The sequence below is a fragment of the Bos grunniens genome, chromosome 19 (assembly GCF_055505025.1).
Source record: "Bos grunniens cultivar Pamir isolate PY7600 chromosome 19, Bosgru_T2T1.0, whole genome shotgun sequence".
NCBI classification, from domain to species: Eukaryota; Metazoa; Chordata; class Mammalia; order Artiodactyla; family Bovidae; genus Bos; species Bos grunniens.
The window spans coordinates 38,371,375-38,395,503 of record NC_141183.1 but is presented as its reverse complement, the minus strand read 5'-3'; the positions used below and the strand labels follow the sequence as shown (position 1 = coordinate 38,395,503).

Here is a 24,129-nt window from a genome sequence, read left to right as displayed (position 1 = left end):
ACAGCCCGCCCGAGGCCCTGTTCCCTGGGGGGTTTCTCTGACTTTCTGCCTGGAATTCAGGCCTTGGACCCAAGGCTGGATTGCAGGGGGCTGCTGGTTTCAGATCTTGCCCCTGACATTTTGTGTGCTGTCTGACAAGCTATGTAATTTCCCAGAGCCTCGGTTTCCTCCTATGTAAAATGGGGATGATAACCCTAGATCAGCGTGGGTAGGAGGGCTAGAAATACCCCTTGTAGACTCGCACACAGTGCCTGGAACTTAGCAGGAACCAGCAACTAGGGGCTTTTTGCTCCTGGCCACAGCGGGTCCAAGGAGCTCATATCCATGTCCCTGTGTCTTCTCTGTAGAACAAACTGATCCTAGTGTGACAAGCGCTAAAACAAGGATGGACTTCGGAGAGTGGGGGCAACGAGCTCTCTCTCTCCCTTTTGGGAGGGGGAGAAATCAAGGAAGACTTCCCAGAAGAGGAGGCATCTAAACTACTTTTGAAGGAATGGCAAGAATTAATTCAGTCAACAAAATTGCGCCAGGGTAAGAAGAGGCAGTAATGCTCAAAATTCTCCAAGCCAGGCTTCAGCAATACATGAACTGTGAACTTCCAGATGTTCAAGCTGGTTTTAGAAAAGGCAGAGGAACCAGAGATCAAATTGCCAACATCACTGGATCATCGAAAAAGCAAGGGAGTTCCGGAAAAACATCTATTTCTGCTTTATTGACTATGCCAAAGCCTTTGACTGTGTGGATCACAATAAACTGTGGAAAATTCTGAAAGAGATAGGAATACCAGACCACCTGACCGGCCTCTTGAGAAACCTATATGCAGGTCAGGAACAACAGTTAGAACTGGATGTGGAACAACAGACTGGTTCCAAATAGGAAAAGGAGTGTGTCAAGGCTGTATATTTTCACCCTGCTTATTTAACTTAATTGCAGAGTACATCATGAGAAACGCTGGGCTGGAAGAAGCACAAGCTGGAATCAAGATTGCTGGGAGAAATATCAATAACCTCAGATATGCAGATGACACTACCCTTATGACAGAAAGTGAGGAGGAACTAAAAAGCCTCTTGATGAAAGTGAAAGAAGAGAGTGAAAAAGTTGGCCTAAAACTCAATATTCAGAAAACTAAGATCATGGCATCTGGTCCCATCAATTCATGGCAAATAGATGGGGAAACAGCGTCAGACTATTTTTTTGGGCTCCAAAATCACTGCAGATGGTGATTGCAGCCATGAAATTAAAAGACGCTTACTCCTTGGAAGGAAAGTTATGACCAACCTAGATAGCATATTCAAAAGCAGAGACATTACTTTGCTAACAAAGGTCTGTCTAGTCAAGGCTATGGTTTTTCCAGTGGTCATGTGTGGATGTGAGAGTGGGAAGCTGAAAAATTGATGCTTCTGAACTGTGGCGTTGGAGAAGACTCTTGAGAGTCCCTTGAACTGCAAGGAGATCCAACCAGTCCATTCTAAAGGACATCAGTCCTGGGTGTTCTTTGGAAAGACTGATGCTAAAGCTGAAACTCCAATACTTTGGCCACCTGATGCGAAGAGCTGACTCATTGGAAAAGACCCTAATGCTGGGAGGGATTGGGGGCAGGAGGAGAAGGGGACAATAGAGGATGAGATGGCTGGATGGCATAACCGACTCGATGGACATTTGAGTAAACTCCAGGAGTTGGTGATGGACAGGGAGACCTGGTGTGCTGCGATTCATGGGGTCGCAAAGAGTCGGACACGACTGAGCGACTGAACTGAACTGAACTGAAAAAGAGGCAGCAGGTATAGTTAGGGGGGCCATAGGTAGATTGGGGTGGCTAGAGCATGGGGGTAGGGGTTGACGCCCTGAGAAGTGAGGCTGGAGGGTGATGTTGGCAGGGCTGAAGCTATAGCCCCATGGCTTGATGAAGCCAGGGGAGGCACCGGTGATGGTGATTATGTGAGAGAGGGCTGTGATCAGATCAAAAAGCTACAGGCCCTGGCTCAGGACTGGGAATGGGCTGTGAGGCGGGGAGGTGAGTGTGGGTGGCTTCCCGAACTCAGCCATGTCACCCATAGCCCCTGATGGAACTTGAGGCCTCTGAGTCTGAGTCGGGGGCACCTCGGAGGTCCCACTTGATGGCTCTGCCATCCACAGACCCAGGATTGGCCCCTGGTTTCCGCCTTCGAGGTAAAGTCGCAGCCCGCCCCGGTTATTAAGTCGTTAGCTGGGTCTCACACAGCCTCTTCATTATGGGTAATTATGGTGAATCCTCTCTGGGTATTAACAAGGAGGAGACCAGCTGCTCTTGACTGTCAGGCTGCTAGAACAGGAAATCCCTGGGCATCCCAGCCCTGGGTTTTGGGTCGGGGGGACAGTGGCATCTTCTGCAGCGCCGGCCACTGGACGGGACCTTCGTACTGTGTTTGGATATTCCACTTTCAACCATTTCCCTGTGACTTTGAACTTGTGGCCTAACCTTCTGTGCCTCTGTTTCCTCATCTATCCAGTGGGACGATAGTACCAGCCACCCAGGGTTGTGTGAGGGCTAAACTGATAAAGCACTTAATGCTCAGTAATAGGAACCACTGGAGAAGGAAATGGAAACCCACTCCAGTTTTCTTGCCTGGAGAGTCCCATGGACAGAGGAGCCTGTAGGTGGGCTACAGTCTATGGGGTCGCAGTGTCGGACACAACTGAGTGACTAAACAACAACAAAACAATATGAACCACCATCATTTTAGATGCTGGCGTCAGCATCGCCGTGTTGAATTGTTCTAGGAGTTCCTGGAAGGCGGGGTCTGGTCCCTTCCTCTGTCCTCTGTGTGGGGAGCTCCAGAGAGAGGCGCTGTCTCCTGTCTCCCCTTTTCCTTCTCAGTGCAGACGTGCAGTGGTCAGGGGGGCTCTGGCCTGTGGTCCGGCCTCCTGTTGTCCTGAGATAAGCTGAGGCAGAGGCCCTGGGGCCTGTGGGGGCAGAGGGTTGTGCTTACCCAGGAGCCCTGGTAGAGGGCTGCGTGAAGTCAGAGGGGGCCAGGACGTTGCTGGCCCGGTCCGTCCACAGCTGTCAATCGTTTCTAATTGTCCTAGTTACCAACCCCGTTGACGCTCCTAGCGGGAGTGCAGAGGTGGTTGGAAGTTGGGTGAAGGGCAGACATGACCTCAAAGGCTCCCATTCCCCCAGGAAAGCAGGCCCAGAGCCCTACCTGCTTCCCTCTGCATCTTGGCTCCTCATTGGAAAACTGGGGGTCCTACTATACTCCTGAGGACAGCTGGGGGGATGTGTTTGTGCACATGTGCAGGTGAGCAGGTATAAGCATTGCCTGCATGCTCTCACCACCCTCTCCTTGGTCAGAGGGCTTTCCCTGCAGCTTTCAGAGGCTGCCTATCCACTCTCTGGGCTGTGGGCTTCAGGGTCTCCCCTGAGGGCAGGGTCCACCTCTGGGGTTCCAGCTCCTAGTCTGGGGCTGGGCTGCAGGTGGGCAAGAGGCCCAGGCTGGCAGTAGGAGGCTTGCCTGCCCTAGGTGGGCTGAGTGATCATGGAGGAGCCTCGCTTGTCTGCTCCTCGGACCCCACACTGGCAGAGTGCAAGGTTAAACACTGCAGGATGGACACTTGGCCTCCATGGCCCCCAGTGGCCTGGATAACTGGGCAGGGTGGAGTTCTCTAGTTGGGGCCAAGCTGGACCCAGACGGGTGGAAAGAGGACTGAGTGGAGGCTGAGGGTCACTTGGGTGGGCAGAGGGGTGAGGGTGCCCTGGGCTCAGGCGTCTCCAATAATCACCCTCTGTCTTCTCCTCCCAGGCGTTCTTCTGGATATCCAGCAACACTTTGGGGTCAAGGACCGCGGCGCCGGTTTGCTGCAGTCAGGTGAGGCCCGTCTCCCATCCTGGTCCCCCAACCTGGCTTTCTACCTGGTGGGGATTCCCTGCCCATCTCTTCCGTGGTCCTGACTTGCTGAAAAGAACGTGAGCTTCGTGTCCAACATCCCACCTTGTCACTCACATAAGGCGCCACTTCTCCCAGTCTCTGCTTCTATTCTTGTAAAACAAACAGCACCTGCCCTCAGGGCTGTGGGTAAGAACGCAGGCACCTGGGAATCACCTCTCAGATGCCAAAGCAGGAAATTCTAGCTGGTCAGCCTCGGAGCAGTTTGCAGACCCAGGGCAGGAGCCTGAGAAACCTGGGTCCCAGACTAGACCTGGGTCTGAGGTTCTCGGCCCCTCTCGCCTGAGATCCTGGCCTTGGGACTGATGGGGAGGCAGGGCCCACCCTCCCTGGGCCAGGGCAGCACAGCAGGTGATTATGCAGTTATTCCAGCCTCTCTGCCCCTCCCTCCAGGGCCCATGTCAACCTTGCGCCTGCCCAGTGGCCCTGTTGGACCTGAGCTCCTGGCCCTCCCATGGGCTGTGGCCCTGCTGGCCGTGCCCTCAGCAGGACCCCCATGCCGGGGCAGAGACTCGGAGCAGTGTTACATCCTAGGGCTGGTCCTGACCCGGCCCTGACCTTGCTGTGTGGCTGGTTCCCTTGGCCCTGGTTTCCTCGGGCTGTGAGGCCCAGCTAGATGTAGGGGAGAAGGTCTGTGGTCTGCATTCCAGTCTGGGAACCCCGTCCCCTCCCGGGCTCTCCGGGGAGGCAGGGGTGGAGAGAGCTGGCTCCGTCCAGGAACCTGCCTGACCTGTCTGGGTGGCATTCCAGCATGCCTGGTGCCAGGCCTCCTTGAGCCACAGCCACTCAGCCAGGCTCCGTTTCTCACTTCCTAGGTGGGGTCTTCTGGGCTTAGAGAGAAGGCAGATGTATAGCTCCAGGGTTCAGCCCTAATAGGTGAGAATGGACGGAGCTGGGACTGGGGCAAGTCTGTGGGGCCCAGCTTCTCCTAAGGGCATCCAGGTCACCCTCGCCTCTGCAGACATCACCTCCCAAGCCCCTCTGTGGGCTCCTTGCCCCCTCCCTGCCCTTGCTTGGCCTCCTTTGGCTGGGTCAGAGCAAGTCATCCTGCTTTGGAGCCTGGGACAGGTTCCTCCAGCCTCCTGGGCTCCGGGCAATGCACTGACCAGCACTTACAGCCTGGGAGATGGGGGAGACTGAGGTCAAGCCCGATGGGAGTGTGGGAGGGAGCAGGCTGCCAAGCTGGTGAGGGAAGGGCAGGAAGGAGCCTTGTTGCCCATCCTCCTCCCTCCAGAGCCCCTGAGTCACTGGGGACCCAGCCCAAGCCTCATCCCCTTCCAGGTTGCTGACTGATTTTCCTCCGCTTCCATCTCCTCCATTCAACCCCCACTGATGGAGGTCAGGACCAGTGCATCCACCCAGGGAGAGGGTGGGAGGGCTGCCAGGGTCATGGTTTTGCCACAGTTATGTCCTGGGCTGTGCCTGTCTTGGTTAAGAGAGAAGTCATGGCAGCCCCTACTTATCCCTGGTCACCTGGTTGGAGGTGGACAGACCATCCACAGCATCATCTTCTTTGATTCGTCCTCCTCCAAGCTCCCTTTGGTCAGCTTCACTTTCAGGATGGAAGCATAGAGGTCAAGAGAGGGGAAGTGACTTGCTCAAGGTCTCATGGTGAGAGAGTAGCAGGCCTGGCATTGGGACTTCTGCGTATGGGGTCTTCTTGGCTTGGGATGGGACACAGACACTCACTGGATTGGTGAGGCTTGTCCCAGGCGTCAGAGTGTCTGGCATCTCAACATTCTTTGGGTGAGTGCCTCTAGGCCGTGGTGAGCATTTCCAGCACTCTCCAAGACCCTCTAGTCTTTGCCCTGTGGTCCTCATCCTACCCCCTACCCTGGGCACCAGCTGGGAGGGTTCCCCAGAGTGTCCTTGCCCTTCTGGCCAACTGAGCCAAGAAGCCAGGTGGGCTGGACCAGGATGTGACTCAGTGGGCTACCAGGCAAATCATCAAATTGGCCTGGGCCCCAGGCACCTGTCTCTTCCCCAAGCACTGATAAGGTCGGAGCCAGGTGGAGGGCGCCAGCCAGGTGTTGGTGCTTGCCCAGATCAAAGGGCCAGGATTGAGGGCTGGGATGCCTGCTTATTTGTGGGCACCAGGGGCTGCTGGGCCAGGAGACAGGGTTGGGGGGCAGGGGCGGAGAGTTCGGCCTGGGCCTGCCCGTGCTGTTTTCCCCTGGGGACCAGAGCATGAAGACTGGTTTGGGAAGAGCCTACTTTTGGCAGCCCCCTCGCATATTGCTGCCAGCTCTGAGCCGGCCCCTCGGCTGCAGCAGCCATAGCTCAGCCTCTGCGAAAGCCCACAGCAGAAGTACAGCTCTTGGGTCTTGCTGTCTTGGGAAGTCAAGAGTCCCCAGAGCCCACACCTAAAGGGGCAGCTGTTGCCAAACCTACTGCTCAGCAGACCCTGCGCTAGGCTCTGCCTCGGACTCAGTCCTTGCATGCAGGAAGATTCCTTGTATTGATGGGAACAGAAGACATATTTAGTCCCCATCCAGCAGAGACTGTGGGAGCCTGGGGTGGTGGTGGTTGTAGCAGAGAGCGTGGACCTAGCTGTGTCTGGTGGCAAGCCAAGACTTCCCCAAGGAGGGGACATTTGAGTGGGGCTTTGAAGGATGACTTAGAGTTTGCTCAGGGGAAAGCAGGGCTTCCCAGGTGGCGCAGTGGTAAAGAATCTGCCTGCCAATGCAGGAGACGTAGGAGACTTGGGTTTGATCCGTGGGTCAGGAAGATCCCCTGGAGGAGGGATGGCAACCCACTCCAGTATTCTTGCCTGGAGAATTCCATGGGCAGAGAAGCCTGGTGGGCTACAGTCCATGGGGCCTTTAAAGAGTAGGACGTGCCTGAGCACACACACACACACATACAGGGGAAAGGACTTCAGTTAGCTTGTTGATTTGTCAGAGTTTCCCCCTTCCAGCTGGATAAAATATGTCAAGAAAACATATTTAAATGACATAGCTGAGTTTGAAAGCTAAAGCTAGCAGGGACATTTCCAGGTGATAGAAACAAAGAGTTGAACTCGGAAACAGGAGTGGGAGCTAGTACCAAAGCCAAGTGGGGACCAGCATATGTCTTAGAAGCTTGTTACAGTATTTTTAATGTAAACATTTTTTATCACGAAGACTTTCAAATATACACAAATCATAGAATAATGTAACAGGTTTCCATAGAGCCATCACCCAGATTCATCAAAGTATGACTAGTCTGGCCCAGTTTCCAGACTTGGGGGTATTTTTTACTTTGAAGATTGTGCAGAGCAGATTTGGGTCCCTGTGTTTTTAGTTGATCACCAATATCTGGGTGATTCAGTTTCTGCCCGGGGCAAGCTCCCTGATTTCAAGCTATATACCCAGGCTGATGGACAGTTTTTCCATCCGTGAAAAGACATGGCTTCCTTGGTTCAGCATTTTAGCAGGGAGCCGAGTCTAGCTCGTGCTTTGTACAGGCCTGGGAATTCCACCCACTTCCACAGACAGGCATCTGTTTTCAGGAATCCCAGCAGAACCAAGTTCCAAACTGCTCCTTAGGGAAGCTGTCATGACCCAGGACCTGCACAGGACACAGGTTACAATTCCCACTGAAGACAAACCCAAATTCAAAATGAACAGAGCACACAGGGAAACCCACATTTGTGGGAGAGAGTCCCCCAGCTCCGAAAATGGGGAAACCCACTCCTAAAGCATTAGAACAGACTCATTTGAAAGGACTTTATGTTAGGTATGTTTAACACTCAAAGCTCTAAAGAACGAGTAGAATTTATAGGACTAGAATAGCACATTATTTAAAAAAAAAAAAAAAGATGTTTAAAAGCCCTAAACTCGAAATTCCAGAGTGAAAAATATAAGTATTAAAATAAAACATAATTAGATGAGTTAACAAGTAGACTAGACCCAGTTGAAGAGAAAATAAGTGAATGAGAAGCTGGATCTGAGGACACTGCATAAATGCAACTCAGGGGAGCGGGGAGTGAGAGTGAGGGCTGTGCTGGCTCTGGCGTGAATTTTGTCGTGGGGAGAGCTAAGGTGAGGGGCTGGGGACAGCAGGTGGGGTCTGATGGTGTGGAGCATCTGGGTTTTGTCTGGAGGCAGTGGGGAGCCAGAGAAGATAGCAGATCAGGGCTGGTCCCTGTAAGGTGTGTGCATCAGGAGGGTCACGCTGAGGCTGAGTGTGCGAGCAGATGGAGGGGGAAGCTGGGAGGCAACTCAGGGCTGGGGTTTGTGGCATCACGAGGAAGGGCTAGGATTCGGGGGCAGGGGACAGAGGAAGGGCCAGCTCAGACTGAAACCAGACGGCGCCTTTGCTTTGGGACTGAGTCTCCCTCCCCACTTTGCTCCCTCCCAACTTCGGCCAGCCGGGCAATATCCTCCAGCTTTGGCAAAGACTCAGGTTCTGCAGGCAAAGTTGGGCAGCCCCTGTGGCTGTCCCCTCACGGCCCTCCTGTCTGAAGGGATGCTGGAGAACCTCTCTTCCTGAGGCCTCAGTGGCCAGCCTAGGGTCTATATCCTGAGCAGAGTCTGCAAGAGGTGTAGTCCCCCTCCTTCCTTCCTCTTGAGTGTGATGGGTGTCCAGGCACCGATCGGGGGGTGGGCGCTGATCTGGGTCCTCCTGGTCATCTTAGCTGGCCTGGGCCTCCATCCTCCATATCCCATGGGCAGGCATAGCCTGACCCCCACCGCCCCTTGCCTGCCTGAGCTCCCTCCCTGCCCACAGGATGTGGAGGATGGCGAGTCTCCTTCCAATAATAAGTTGGTCGGATCCGGATTTTGTAAAAATAACCCTGGTCCAGCCCAGGCTGAGGTGGGGCTGGGTACGTGCTCCAAGGCCATGGTATGGGAGTCCAGGGCTCCCCCAGTGTAGACCTCACCCACTCCTGCTCCAGGACTACCTCCTCAGCAGCCCCAAGGGATGGGGTGCAGGGAGGGGGGTGGTGGTAGAAGGGTTCCTGGGGCTGCCTGCCAGGGCTCAGAGCTCTCAGTGGGGGTTGCTCCGAGCTGTGGGTGCTGGCCTCCTCAGCAGGCCCACCGGGAGAAGGCTTTCAGCCAGCACCACGAGAGGTGGAGGGCGCCAAGCCCTGATGACTTCCTGTTGGCCCTGCGAGGAGGAGGTGGGACTTCCTGGCGGTCCAGTGGTTAAGACTCTGCGCTTCCACTGCAGAGGATGCAGGTTCTGTCCCCAGGGACCTAGATCCCACAAGAGTCGTGTCCGACTCTGTGACCCCATGGACTGTAGCTCGCCAGGCTCATCTGTCCGTGGGATTCTCCAGGCAAGAATACTGGAGCGGGATCCTCCTCCAGGGGATGTTCCCAATCCAGGGGTTGAACCTGCGTCTCCTACATTGGTAGGTGGATTCTTTACCACTGTGCTATTCAGGAAGCCAGTGCTGGGAGGCAAAAAAATTAAAAAGTGGGAAGGGGCATCGCCCATCTTGCAGAGGAAGCAGCAAGGCTCAGACCCAGCTTCTCCTGGTGAGCCAGGGGCTCCGACTCCTCCCACACCGCCCTCCGAGGCCCTGCCCCCTGCCTTGGCTCCCTGCCTGTGGCTCCATTGTCTGGGACCTGTGGGCTCAGCACATGTGAGCTGACGGAGGGCATCCCCACACCCTGACCACAGGATGTCCTCGTGCTGGGAAAGCCATCCCTGCGGAGACCAGGGGTGGGGCAGCCACTCTGCCCAGAAAGCTCTCCTCGAATAAACAGACTATGGGGTTGGCGGTGGTGGGCCTGGGAAGCTTCTAGCCTGGGCTGGTCTTTATTTTCACCAGAGCTTCCTGCTGGCTGGAGAAGGCTCTGGCCCTTTCCTGGGACATGGGTCACCTGTCCAGGCCTTTGCCCGTGTTGTTCCTCCCGTCGGGAATTTGTTTTCCTCTGGTCCCTACCTGGTTGTGTTCAGGCCTCTCTGCTGGCCTGTGACATCCCTGAGGGCCAGGAAAGGTCCTTTCTCTTGTCTCCCCTGAGCAGAAGGGGAGGGCTGTCAAGATGGATTGAGTCTTCCTGCTGACCTTGGACTCCCTTGTCCCCAAGGGGAAGGCCCTGAGGAAGAAGGGAGGCCAAGGTCAAGAGGGTTGCTGTGTCATCTTGAGCAATTTCCTCCACCTTCCAGTGGCTCCGGCTGTAAAATGGGACTCGGTGCCCTTTGGCAGGATGAGGGTGGGGAAAGGGTGCGGCTGCTCCAACAGGAGTCCACCTGCAGTCCTGGGTGCCTCTGGCCACACAGAGCATGCACAAAACCAGTGGGGGAAGTGCCAGAGGGGTTGCCTTCCAGTTCCCCTGTGGACAGGAGGGTAGGGTTGGACCAGGATGGCTGGATGTCAGGCTGAGGCCTGACCCACCTCCTTCAGCCTCTCTGCATCCATCCAGTGGGGGCTTGTCTAGTGCTGCGGATCTCCCACTGCCCACTCACTAACTGCCAGAGTGCTGTGGATCTCCCACTGCCCACTCACTAACCGCCAGACCCAGTCCTAGGGGTTACGGCCTGGTCCCCCTCCCCATCCCCATCCCCTGCTGCTCCCTCCATCACCTTCCCAGCTTGCAGCCTCCTGCATCTTCCTGCTGTCCCTGACACACCCTGAACTTTCTCTGACCTTTGGAACATCAGCTGGGATCTTCTGCCTTCCCAGCCTGGCAGTCTGTAGTGTGATTTAGAGCAAGGACTTTGGAGTCAAGTTGGAGTATAAATTCTGCCTCAGCCACACACTAGCTGTGTGATGTCACTCCTTTAAGCCTCTATTGTATCTTCTGTGAGATGAAGATAATAGAATCAGATTGAGAGGATCTGTGCTTATGTCCAGGGTACATCCCTGGGCCTTGCCTAGAATAAATGCTCCATAAATGGTAACTGCAGTTATTATTAATGGTCAGCATTATGGCTCATTAACCATTATACAGTCATACGATTTGTAACTGATCTTTTGGTATTCTTGATTTTAAGTGTTATCATCACCACAGTAAACTCATATGGAGCCTTCAATGCCCATCTCTGGCATCACTGCCTCCAGAAAGCCTCCCTTCACTGTCTTAGCAGAATTTAGCCCTACTTGCTGGTTCCTTGGCATTTTAACTCTTTAAGCTGGGCAACCCACAGATGAGGTCTGCTCCCTGGTTGGACAGCGGGGGCAACTTCTACTCTAATTTTTTTTCTGCCCACTCCCCACCTTGCAGAGACAGGCATAGACTGAACGAGTCTTCCTTCTTCCCTAACATGTGGAGTCCTCAGGAGACTGCAGTCTCTTTCCTACCCCTATTCTGCTCTGATCTCAGGCAGATCCTGGGAGACAGACCCAGCAGGAATAATTCTTTTTCTAGATACGAGGAAATAATTTCTACCTTGACTGATCTACACAAGGGCCCTTTGTCGACCAAGGTTGACCCACTCTGGGCAGGGCGTGGCATTAAGCACTTTACAAGCATTATCTCAGTAGTGCCCAGAGCTAGCCGGGAGTTGCTATTTTTATCTTCATTTCACAGATGAGGAAGTTGGCACGCCGGAGGTGGCTTAGACTCCTGAGAGTTGATTGTTAAATTTTCAGGAATTGTGTGAGCTTGTTGTTAAGCACAGACCGTTGTTAAAAACTAAATTACATCAACTTACAATTAAACAACATATTAAAAACAAAGGTAATAAACACTCAAGATTCATCACTTCCTAATTATTTTACTGCCTTGTATGTATTATCTGCGTTCTTTAGGTTATTTATGTCTGTTGAATCTGGATGGTAGACTCATATACAGCTCTGTGGAACTGCGTATCTCTTCTCAATTCTGATCAGTGACATCATGTTGGGAGTTTGAAATCAGGCCACATTGGGAGTATTTGCACCATGCAAACTGGCAACACTACTCATCAGGGCCCGCCTCCCCCCGCCTTTTGGAGAGACAGTTGCTAAACATTTATCAGCATACCATGGAATGAGGAACAGAGAGGTTGTGACCTGCCCAAGGTCACCCCGCTGGCAAGGAACAGAGCTGAATTCGAGCCTGGACAGTGTGTCTGGAGTCCAGATTCTTGCACTTCTCTGCTGTGCTGATTCTGCAGCAGGCCCGCATCACCCAGTTGGGATTACAAAGTATCCTCACACCATACACACTCTCTGTCTTCCTCCAGAGGATAAGAGACAGTCACGTGGCCCCAGCCTGCCCTCCTCCCTCCGTCTGTCTCTTCTCTTAGGGGCGCAGGCCTGTGAGGGACCAGCCAGCCCCTGTGAACGTCCAACTTGGCGGTCAGAGGCCACCCTGTCTGCTCACCCGGCCTTTGTCTGGCCATCTGCCCGTCAGCTGCTGGTCCGCCTTCCAGGAGGAGGAAATCGGGGGCTGCCTCTCTGTGTGACCTGGCGCCTACCCGGCCTTGCTGGCCTCTTCATCCCACCTGGGACCCCCAAGGCCCCTCCCATCCTGCTAGAGCCATCCCCATGGGGTCCTCTAAGACTCTGCTGCTCTCTTGTTCTGGAAGAACAAAACCAGGTCACCTCACGCCTCTGCTCAGCATCCTCTGGTGTCTTCCTCTGTCACTAGAAGCCATAGTCACCTCAGTGGGCCACAAGGCCCTACCCCATCTAGCCTTTCCTCCAGGTCCCTCTACATCAGCTACTCTGGTCTCTGTTGTTCCACAAATATGCTAAGCCCACTCCTGCTCCAGGACCTTTGCATTTGTCCTCAATCTAATATCTGCATGATTCATCTCCTCATCTCCTCCAGGTCTTTGTTGAAATGTCACCTTCTCTGACCTTTCTATTTTAAATGTTTACGCTTGTATTCTTTTCTCTGACACGCTTTTCCTATCTCCTTTTTCTGCCCTTTTCCCCTCCTTAGCACTTGTCACCACCTGACATACTATATTCTTAATTTTATTGTCTGTTTCTCACTAGAATGAAAGCTTCAAGAGGCCAGGAATTTTCGTCTTTGTTGAATGGATGAAAGGATGGATGAATGAGCGAGTTATTGAATGAATGAATGAACAAAGAAATGACAATGTTCCTAACTGTTAGGAAAGCCTCTGTAGCTTACTGGGAGTTAGGGTGGTTGTGTGATTAGGCCAGCATGAGACCTGGGTTTCCAGGTTCAGTTCTGCCCTCTTTTGCTGTGTGGCCTTGGGCAGGTTCCTTTCCCTCTCTGAACCTCTTTTTTCAAATATAATAAAGAGAGCGGTATGGCAAAGTATAAAGAAGACTGGCTCGAGTCAGGCAGATAGGAGGTCAAATCCCCACTGGGACACTTACTGCCAGTGGGGCTCTGGACAAATCACTTCTCTCTGAGTGTGTGTGAGAGAGAAGTGAAATGGGACAGGGGTCAGAAGGACACACAAGATGTGATGCGGTGAACCCCCAGAACAGCCCCTGGTGCATAAAAGTGTTCACTGAATAAATCTTTACTCTTTTAAAAAGTGAAAAGCACTCAGTTGTGTCTGACTCTCTGCGACCCCATGGACTATACAGTCCATGGAATTCTCCAGGTCAGAATATTGGAGTGGGTAGCCATTCCCTTCTCCAAGGATTGAACCCAGGTCTCCCGCATTGCAGGCGGGTTCTTTACCAGCTGAGCCACCAGGGAAGCCCAAGAACACTGGAGTGGATAGCTTAGCCCTTTTCAAGTACCCGAAGGGCTCACCTACCGCTGAGCATTGAAGAGGATGTAGTTGTGTGGTCTCCTAACCCAACGGGGCTGTCCTGGCTCCCCTGGGCCCGGGGCCTGGCCGAGGCTGCCCCTCTTGGGTGGGGGCTGCTTCCTCAAAAGGCACTTGGTCTCTTGCTGGGTGATCTGAGCAGGTGGGCTCCGCCATGGGACCCTCCCATACCCTTGCCCCACCCCTGAAACTCTCCTTTCCCATGCAGTTTTCATCTGCAGCTTCATGGTGGCCGCCCCCATCTTCGGCTACCTGGGTGACCGCTTCAACAGGAAAGTGATCCTCAGCTGCGGGATTTTCTTCTGGTCGGCGGTCACGTTCTCCAGCTCCTTCATCCCCCAGCAGGTGAGGCCTGCCCGGGCTTCCCACCCGGCATTCCTGTGCATCCCGTCCACGTGTCCTGGTTCCTCCAGGGGGTGGCCTGTCCTAGTCTAGACTGGGGTTCCAGCCTGTTGGGTTCAAGTGTACTGCGATGAGGGGGTCTTTGGGTACTTCGATACACTGGCCTTGCTGATGGCCTTTCCCTGTGCTGGGCTTGAGCTGAAGGACTCGTAGCCCAGTGGGACATCTTAACTCTCCCTGAGCTGGTTCTGATTTGCAGAGAATGTGAGAAAGAGGGGGAAGCAAGTCAGGCCAAGGAGACAGGACCTTGGGTTCTAGTCTCGGCTCTGCTGTTGTCTTGCTGCGTGACTCTAGATACATCGCCACCTTTCTCTGGGCCTCACACAGTTTGCTCTTTGTCCAATGGCCAGCCAGTTCCCTGGATCAAAGTCCTCTGGAAATAAACATCAGTTTAACCTAAGGAAGATGTTTCTGACTTGGCTCCCACAGTTCAGGGTTTGAAGATCCCAGTTCTGTGGCCCATTCAACTTTGTGATCTGGAGAAACTTGCTTTACTTCTCTGAGCCTCAGTTTCCTCATCTTCAATAGGGGGATAACACTTCTCTGTGTGAAGGACTATTGTGAGAAAAAACTGAACGGGTGGATGTCCACACCCTGACACATACATGGAAGGTGTTCAGCACATTTTTATTTCTGTTCTTTCTTCCAAAGAGGAGATATGTTGCTCTGATAGGTAGTGAGTGTCCCATCACTAGGGGTGTTCAAGCAGAGAAAGGACAATCACATGATGGCTATTGTAGATGGAGATAGAGGAAGAAGGGGGAAAATCAGGTCTTATCCTCAGGGAGTTTTCAGCCTAGGGGACAAAAGAGGAGACCCTGGCCTTGGGAGCATCCAGGCTAGGGGTGGGAAGATGTGACAGGAGCTCCCACATTCAGACTTTCAAGATATGCAAAGTGCTGAAAGTCCTCACTGAGGAGAGACAACAGTCTTTGACATCCATATAGTCAGGGAAGACTTCCTGGAGGAGGTGGCACTTGAGCTGGGCAGGCAAGACAGGCAGGTTTGGCCTTTTGGTGAAGATGGCACGGGCTGAGGGAGCAGCCCTATGGAGGCACAAATGGTGTAGAGTGTTGACAGATCAAGGAGGAGAGTGCTTTGACTAGAGAGGAAGGCAGGGACCAGGTCATGGAGAGCCTTGACTGCCAATTTGGGAGGCCTGAACTTCTTTCTGGGATCCTGGGAGAGTCTGAAGAAGGGAAGGGTGAGTCAGATTTACATTTATGGAGAGAAGGTTAGAGGTGAGGGCAGAGAGAACTGGTAGATTTGGGGGTTCCAGCTTTGCTTCATGGGGCAACTTGAAGGAGGAGGGTCAGGTCAGCTAAGCTCCAGACCTACAGCATCAGGTAAAGTCTGATGGCCACAGTCAAAACTGGGACTGGACCAGAAGAGGCTCCTGGGCCTCCTCTGGGTCTCGTCCTGCCCACGAGGCTGCCTCTGGGATTGACCAGTGAGTCTAGGACCATGATGTCAAGTCTGGGCACCGTTCCGGGTGTGTGGAAGGAAAGGAAAGCTGGGGAGAGAAGATGAACAGAGGCAGAGGGAGAAACAGACGGGTCACTCCCAATTCATCTCTAAATTCACTGCTGTCATGTTCTGAGTCCCATGGGGGGTTTTGGTGGACCTTGGCAATGTGATTCTGAAGTTAATTTGGCAGAGAAAATGCCCAGGAACAGCCAAGAGCATTGTGAAAATAACAGTGAAAGGGGCCTTGCCCCATTGGTTATCACAACATGGCTATTCTAACTAAAACAGCAGAGGGATAAACTAAGAGACTGAGGAAACAGAGTCCTCCTTTTCATGGAAGGATGAAAGTTGCATCTCAAATAAATGGTGTTGGGAGGACTGGCTGTCCATCTGGATGGAAGATAAAGTATGGTCTGTATTTCTAACCACACTTCAAAATAAATCCCAGATAGATGAAAGTAAAGTTAAAAGCAAACTATAAAAATCAACAAGAAAAAGACAAATAGCTCAGTAAAAAAAAAATAGGCAAAGGATAGTGAGAGGCAATTCCTGAGGAAGATCCCCAAAGGGCAATGTATGTAGGAAGAGATGGTTCTCTGCTTCAAGAGTAAGGAGAGCACTGCAAATTAAAACAACAATGAGATGCCATTTCACACCCATCAGATTGGCAGCAATTAAAAAGGCTGACAGTACCAAGTGTTATTAAAGCTGCTGGTGGGAGTGTAAATTGGGAGAGCCTCTTTGGAGAGCAAAGTGGCAGGATTTTATAAAATTCTGGGTATACCCCAGAGCCCTGCCTTCTACTTCGAAGTATATGCCGAAGAGAGACACTCCACCTCATGGACACAAAGTGATGGGTGCATGCAAGGATGTTTGTCGTAGTTTTGTAATAGAAAAAAAGAGACAGGGAGAGAGAAGACAAATAGTCTAAATGATCATGACTAGGGGGATGCCCAGATAGAATGGGGTGTATTCATGCTATGAGATTCTTGGCAGCTAATGAATGAACGAGATCTACATCAACCAGCTGAAATGGGTTTCCAAAAGATGAAGGGAAAAAAAGCAAGTTGTGGGACAAGATGCATGGAGAAAAACATGGTCCTTTGATTTTTTTTTTTTTAAAGCACACAGGGGGCACTAAATGTTGTCCCCTGATATGTGTACATACAGGCAAAGGTAGAAGTCACGACAGATGCACAAGATACCCAGCTCCAGCGGGAGGAGTGAGGATCAATGGGATCCTTTGTCAAAGAGGCCTTATCTGCCTGCTCTTGTAACCGAGGAGAACAGGACATCATTCCAATTTTCTTTCTCTTTCTAAAATAAACACAAAAGAAAAGAGAATATATATATGTATAGTTCTGGGATGGACTAGCCCTTCCTGAGCAAGATATGAAATTCAGAAACCATTAAGGGAAAATCAGCAGCTGGGACAGCATTGAATTAAATAACACAAAATAAAGCTTCTGTGTGATGAAACTCCCCGTAAAAAAGTGGAAAGAAAGATGATGGTGGAAAATATTTGCGACCTATCTAATAAACATCAATTCCCATGATATATAAGAAGCTAACAGAAACCACTGCAAGACAGACAAAGAATCCAACAGAAAACTAGGCTAAGGCTGTGAGCAGCTGATTCCCAGGGAAAGAAGCACAGGCAGGGGCCGGGGAAGGAAGACAGTGAGAGGGTGAACGAACTATGGAAACGAGAGGCACAGAGAGGGGTGGGCAGGACCAGCGATGGGAGAGAGGGCTGGGAAAGAGATGGAGAAACAGGGAGACCTGGAGGAGGGTTGGATGTGGGCGATGCTGGGCCGGATGGGTGGGCAGGGTGGGGCCAGGGGAAAATGACCAGGCTTGGTTCTCAGGCCCTGGGCAGCTGGGGGGGATGGAGGGGCCGGCTCTACATCAAAGCGGGTAGGACCACTGGCAGCTGGCAGGGCCCCACCCTTCCCGGCTCAGCTGGGCTCTGCTCTTTGATGTGTGATGGGGGAGGGGTGCTGAGCCCACTGGGCTTGCCTTGCCCACTCCCCGTGTACACTGGGTCCTCAGTGCCGCCAGGGTCAGCCCAGCGGCCCTGTCAGGGATGGGACTCAGAGTGCGGCTGGCTTGAGGCTCCCGAGGTGGGGCCAGAACCCAGGGAAGAAGGCTCCTAATTGGTGGGGCTGGCAGTGGAGACAGGCTGTTGCTCCTGCCACACCTGCAACTCTCAGCCTGTGAATGTCCAGCTCCATCCCAGTCCTGGGCCCAGTCTGACCCACTATTCAGAGGTAGGAGCTGAGGCCTGGAGAGGCCTGGGGTGTAGTTGTTGCTCAGGCAGTGGTTGGGCTCCATCCTGGCTCCGGGGCCCCGCAGGGAGTGGGGAGCAAAGCGGGGACCAAGGATGAGCAGGCAGAGGAGCAGGACAGTCTCCCAGCAGCCTGCGCCCCTCCCCCACAGCACTTCTGGCTGCTGGTCCTCTCCCGCGGGCTGGTGGGCATCGGTGAGGCCAGCTACTCCACCATTGCGCCCACCATCATCGGCGACCTCTTCACCAAGAACACACGCACGCTCATGCTGTCTGTCTTCTACTTCGCCATCCCGCTGGGCAGGTGAGGGATCCGGGCAGGGTCCCCTCGGATTTCTGACCATCCCCTCTCCTTGATGTCCAGCTGTCTGTGACCTAAACATGCGGGCGGTCAGCGTTGAAAGCTGCCGGGACCAGCTCTGTGGCTGGCTGAGGGGGGTGTTGGGGTGGGACAGGGCTGGTGGCCTCCTAGACTGGTGAGCATTCCCTGACCCCCACTTCCCTGCCCATCCTTGCCTGACTACATTGTTTTCTCTGCAGCGGCCTGGGCTACATCACCGGCTCCAGCGTGAAGCAGGCGGCCGGAGACTGGCACTGGGCCTTGCGGGTAAGGACACCTTCCCCAGACCAGCTCTTGCCCAGGGTCACCCAGAAATTCGGGGACAGAGCCCAGGCCTGGCTTCCTAGCTTCCCACTTCGCAGATCTGGGCTCTTCTCCATGAACCCACTTTGAGGTGTTGGGGAGCCAGACTTGCCCCTGCCACCCTCAGGGGCCTCAGTCTGCGAGGACGAAGGAAATTCCAGGTTCATGGTGGCACTTCCTGGTTCAAGCTGGGGGTGGGGGGGGCACTGCGCCAGGGTGGGACTGAGACCAGACCTCTGTGTGGGGCCACTTCCTGTCCTGCAGGAGGATTCAGCACAAGTGTGCCAAGGCCCCAGGACGGTGCAATCAGAGGAAACAGAGATCCCCAGTCTAGCGAAGGAGAGGAAGCTTAAGACAAAGTGTTTTTTCCTCAAAAGCAGGAAGGAAGCAGCCTCCGTGGAATTTTTTGATGGGGGGTGGGGGAGACGGCAAATGGAAAGGAACTCCCCAGCCCACGGGCTCCCAGGGCTGGTGGGGGTGGGTACAGATTTCCCTGTTCTCATGAGCGGGTGGAGGAGCTGGCGGATTGGAATTCAGGCTCCCAAGATGTGCTCCTTCCATCCGGAAAGAGGCCTGGGGCCTTGGAGATTCTGTTCTTGACACTGGGCAGGATGCAAGGAAGACCCAAAGGGGCCCCGAGCCTCTGTTCTCCAGGGACCCCCATGCTGCTGCAGCTGCTTAGTCGCTTCAGTTGTGTCCAACGCTGTGTGACCCTGAGGACTGCAGCCTGCACCTCTGTCCGTGGGATTCTCTAGGCAAGAGTACTGGAGTGGCTTGCTATGCCCTCCTCCAGGGGATCTTCCCAACCCGGGGATCAAACCCGGGTTGCCTGCATTGCAGGCAGATTCTTTACTGCCGAGCCACCCACATGGGCCCCTCCCAAATGATCACCTACTTGATATATTAGCTGGAAGTTTCATGCCCAACCAGTCCCTTCTCAGTGCCCACCCTCCCCAGGGAGAGGAGCTGGCATGAGAAAGTTTCCCAGACCCAGGGAGGTGGGTAAGAGCTGGTATCTGGCCCCTGATCCCAGGAACTCCCCTTTCCTAGTTCTCATCCGCCCACCTACCTGTCTTCCTTTTGTACCATCCATCATCCATCCATTTATCCATCCTCCTGTGTTTCCATGTGTTAATTCATCCACCCAGCAATCCGTCCATCCAAGCATTCATCCATCTGTCCGTCTATTTAGCAATCTATCCTCCTTCCTTCCTCCATTCTGACCATTCCTCCCTCCTTCCCTTTCACTTTCAGTCCCCTCTCCCGTCCTACCCCTAGTCTGGACAGCCCGTTTGGAGCCCACCTGCCCTTTGTGCTAGCATCACCCCCAGTGGCTTTGCCCAGTCTGGAAGGCTGGGCAGATACGAGCCCAGAGGAGGAGCCCAGGGCCCAGAGAAGGCGTGGCTGGCCTGGTGCCCCTTCCCAGTGCCCAAGAGAGACAAAGACTCTGGGGCCCTGGTGTCCTAACGTGATGCACCCTGCCCCGCCAGGTGTCCCCCATCCTGGGCATGATCACAGGAACGCTCATCCTTGTCCTGGTCCCGGCCACGAAGAGGGGCCACGCCGACCAGCTCGGGGGGCAGCTCAAGGCACGGACGTCATGGCTCCGGGACATGAAGGCCCTGATCCGCAAGTGAGTGCTGCTGGGAGGGGTCCAGTGGGAAGAGGGAGGGGTTCCGAGATGAGAGGACATCCCCCCTTGCCTGCTTGGCTGGACTCCCTGGCATCTCCATTGTCGGCAGTGCTGAGACCACTAGTGTTTATAATTCCTGAAGCCAGAGCCCTTGGCCCCGGAGCCCGCAGGGAAGGCATCCGAGGCCTTCTGCCCTTGGGGGGAGGGTGTGAGGGAGGAAAATCTGCCTCCTGGGCCCTGCCGTCCACAGGGCTGCCAGCCCCCGTGCTCATGTCGCTGCCCCGGCCTCTCTCCAGCCGCAGCTATGTCTTCTCCTCCCTGGCCACGTCGGCCGTGTCCTTCGCCACAGGGGCCCTGGGCATGTGGATTCCGCTCTACCTGCACCGTGCCCAAGTCGTGCAGAAGACGGCGGAAACCTGCAGCAGCCCACCCTGTGGGGCCAAGGACAGGTGGGGCCGGGCCCGGGGGTTGGTGCCAGGGGCCGGGCGGGGGTGGGTAGTGAGGGATGCGGTCAGCCCCCATACCCCAGCTTTGCCCCCTGACTGTCCTCTGTCTCTGCAGCCTCATCTTTGGGGCCATCACCTGCTTCACGGGTTTTCTGGGCGTGGTCACGGGGGCGGGAGCCACACGCTGGTGCCGCCTGCGGACCCAGAGGGCTGACCCGCTAGTGTGTGCTGTGGGCATGCTGGGCTCCGCCATCTTCATCTGCCTCATCTTCGTGGCCGCCAAGAGCAGCATCGTGGGGGCCTATGTGAGTGCAGGGGCTCTGGAGCAGGAAATGTGGGGGTGGGAGATGCCGCCCCCCCCTCCCCCACCGGAGGCTCCAGTCCTCTGTCCCTGCTCTGACCAGGGCTCTGGGTGCCCTTCAGGGCTGTGGGCCTGGCTTGAAGCCTGTAGATTATCCACAGATTTCTCAGGAGCCTGACTGCCAGGAGTTGGGGTAGGGGAGGCTTGTGGGGGGCTCCCTGCCAGCAGCCAGGGTGCAGGGAGCAGCCTGGGACCTATAGTGGGTAGAGCGCCCCCTGATGGTTGTTCTGGTCTTCCCCGACCCTGGACAGATCTGCATCTTCGTAGGGGAGACGCTGCTGTTTTCTAACTGGGCCATCACCGCGGACATCCTCATGGTGAGGCAGGCCATGGCTGACTGCTCAGGGCAGCTGGGGAGGGCGGGTGAAGGGATGGGAGAGCTGGCAGGACTTGAGAAGGGAGACAGCGGGGATTTTGAGGGGTCTGTATTGGGCCAGTGCCTGGAATCAGAGGGTTGAGCAGGCAGAAGGGAGGGATGTAGGGACTGGGTGCAGAAGGGTAATGTCTGGAGGACTAGGTTTGTGGCCGGGAGGCTGGCAGTGCCAGGCTGGCACCGACGTGGTGCTGTCTGCCAGCGCTCCGCCCCCAGGGTCTGAGCTCCTGTGGACTCTGCCCTCTCTGGCTCAGCCTGGGTCCCAGGCGTGCCTGCCCGATGCCTGTGGCTGGGCTGGGTGGACAGAGGCTGTCTTCACAGGGCCAACAATAGGCTCCAGACCAGCCAGCCAGGGACAAAGGGCTGTCTGAGTGGTGGCAGGGGTTTGTGTCCTTGAGCAGGGACAGGAGCAGTCTAGGAGGGACCTGGAGGGGCCTGTGGCCTTGACTGTGGCAGCAGTCTGGGGGTAGTGGTTTGAGATGGGGTGACATGTGGTCCTGATCTCAGGGATCCTCCAAGTTGGGGCCAGAAGAGGGTTGAGAGGAGGGTAATGTGGGGGACTGACTGGTGGTGGGGAGAGTGTCTGGGAGGTGCTGGGGGTGGGACCCTGGGGGGCAGGGAGGAGTAAGGACTCCTCAGGGGCCACCTTCAGGGCACCTGGGGTCAGCCTAGGAGGTCAGATTCGGCCTGGGTGTCGGGCCCCTGCCATCTCTCCTCCTCCAGGAAGCCTTCCTTGCCTCACCTGAGCTTCCCTGCAAATCTGCTTCACCCAGGGTTGTCTCTCCTGACTAACCCCTGACCAGCCCGTGGCCAGAAGGGTGGGAGGTCTGACTCAGCTCTGCGCCTCAGCATGGTGCCAGGCACGGGTGGCAGGGGTGGGGCGGGTCACTGCACACGTGGGAGTGACGGTCAGAGTGAGACTGAATCAAGTGTCCTTGGCGGTAGGCAGGACCCCTGCTCTGCCTCTACCCCCAGGGGCAGCCCCAGCTGCTGACAGGGTTTGGGTCCCAGGGAAATTGTGTCCCATTTTATTAAGTGTCACAGCTAAGTGACTAATTATTCCTGGAAACGGGGCCATGCAATCGAGGTCTCCCCTCCCCCCGCCCCCAGTAACTGGGTGCCTGGTGGGCACTAGCTGCTGTCATAGTCTGTCCACAAAGGGTGGGGTTCTGGGGCAGGGGGCTGCCCAGAGAACCCGCTGAGGTGGCTGCTGCCCACCCGCCGCTCCTCTGCCACCAGCCCTTCTGTCTGGCCTTGGCCCACCCGGCTTTAGAGCTGTGGCCCCCTTGTGGGTCAGGAGCTGCTTGGTCTAGGTGGGAGGGTGGGTTTGGGGGCCCAGGGGCTCCGGCAGTTGGTGCTGGGGTGAAGGTGGAGGTTCTTCCACTCATCCTCTTCACCAGCATCGCCCACCTCCGCCAGCCTGGGCCTCGGCAGGGCAACCAGGATGGGTCTTTCCCCTGTGGGGGAGGTCAGGGCAAGCCTGAGGCTGGGGTTCTGGCCCCAGGGCGGCCATGTGCCATCTCTGTGCCTTGGGGCCTCGGTTTGCCCATGACCGGTGCGCTTGGCTCCCTGCCAAGGGCCAAGGGCCAGGTGCTAAGGCAGTGTGGACTTAGGAGCTGGAGGAGGGAGTGGGGAAGAGAGAACTTCGTGTGAGGCCATGGGAGCATCAGAAGTGTCGGGCCCCCTGGGATGAGGCCAGGTGGGTGCGCCTGGCTCCCCTGGCCTCTGACCTGCCACCTCTTGCACAGTATGTGGTCATCCCCACCAGGCGGGCTACTGCTGTGGCCCTGCAGAGCTTCACCTCCCACCTGCTGGGGGATGCCGGAAGCCCCTACCTCATTGGCTTTGTGAGTACCAGGGACTGGAGAGGAGGGGGTGGGCGGGTGTGGGGGCTTTGGGAGGTGGCCCCGCCCTGACATCCACTGGCTCCCCCACCCCCCAGATCTCCGACCTGATTCGCCAGAGCACCAAGGACTCCCCACTCTGGGAGTTCCTGAGCCTGGGCTATGCCCTCATGCTCTGCCCCTTCGTTGTGGTCCTGGGTGGCATGTTCTTCCTGGCCACCGCGCTCTTCTTCCTCAGCGACCGTGCCAAGGCTGAGCAGCAGTGAGTTGGCAGCGTGGGTGGGGGTGGGCCTACTGCGGCTGTGACAGGGTGAGTGGGTGGGTTCACCTGGCCGACGAGGTCCCCGCCTCCAAGAGGTGTGGCCTGCATCACTAGTGGGAGCCCACGGTGGCACCGGGGTTTGTGTGGTGGGTCTAGACAGAGTGTTTCTCTGAAATGAATGGTTTTCAGGGCTGGGACTCTGCTCCTTCGTTTTCCTCTCATCGTCTGACTTCTTTCTCCTCTCCTCTTTACTCCCCTCTCTCTCCCCCCTCTCCCCACTCCTGGGCTCTCCCACCTCCCCCTGGGGCTGACGAGGTCCCTGCCCAGCACGTCCGGCCCGCCGGCTCCCGCGATGCGATGCTCCAGAGCAGTGCCCGGGCCCGGCCCCCGCTGATGTGCCACCTTGACCCCCGCCCGTCTCTCCCCCAGGGTGAACCAGCTGGTGATGCCTCCTACATCCATGAAAGTCTGAGGCAGTGAGTGCGGGCTGGGTGGGTGTTGGGGGCGCTTCTTGCAGGAGGGAAGGGGTGGGGATCTCAGAATGGGGAGCCGTGCAGAGGGATGTTCTAGACTCCCTGTGAGTCACCTCCTGCCTGAGCACATCCCAGCCCCGGGACTGGTCCTCTTCCTCCAGTAATGTTGCCTGGATTGACCGGTAGACCCATGGGATGAGGGGGCGGACAGGCTCCCTCTTCCAGTAAATCAGCTCCCCCTTCCTTCCTCAGAAGGGCTAGGGGCACAGGTCAGGGTGCGGACTGGCCAGGAACTCCCTGCTGTTCTGGATTCCATCCTCCCAAATCCTCCTGGAGGTGCCAGAGCCCAACTCCTACTTGGACCTTCCTCTGGGCCTGGCCTCGGGGGGCCTCAGCTTCC

General features: G+C 55.4%; 1 protein-coding gene across 9 annotated transcripts in view; it reads left to right on the top strand.

Annotated features, from left to right (window-relative positions):
* SPNS2 (SPNS lysolipid transporter 2, sphingosine-1-phosphate) overlaps nt 1–24,129 on the top strand; it is a 37,614-nt gene that overhangs the window by 11,777 nt on the left and 1,708 nt on the right. Inside the window, exons 1-12 of one of the 9 annotated variants that reach the window (XR_015148043.1) lie at nt 2,103–2,169; nt 3,780–3,845; nt 13,747–13,883; nt 17,847–17,998; nt 18,235–18,301; nt 19,828–19,970; nt 20,267–20,419; nt 20,532–20,721; nt 21,029–21,094; nt 22,899–22,997; nt 23,093–23,256; nt 23,572–23,732. Coding sequence is in view for 3 of the 9 variants with exons in the window: in XM_086359546.1 (XP_086215672.1) it covers nt 3,780–3,845; nt 13,747–13,883; nt 17,847–17,998; nt 18,235–18,301; nt 19,828–19,970; nt 20,267–20,419; nt 20,532–20,721; nt 21,029–21,094; nt 22,899–22,997; nt 23,093–23,256; nt 23,562–23,732 (1,408 nt within the window). In the remaining 6 variants the exon portion in view is untranslated. Of the gene's footprint in view, nt 1–2,102; nt 2,170–2,733; nt 2,837–3,172; nt 3,279–3,742; nt 3,846–13,746; nt 13,884–17,846; nt 17,999–18,234; nt 18,302–19,827; nt 19,971–20,266; nt 20,420–20,531; nt 20,722–21,028; nt 21,095–22,898; nt 22,998–23,092; nt 23,257–23,561; nt 23,733–24,129 lie in introns of those variants that run through there. The other 8 variants (XR_015148045.1, XR_015148042.1, XM_086359545.1 and 5 more) reach the window with 8 other exon arrangements.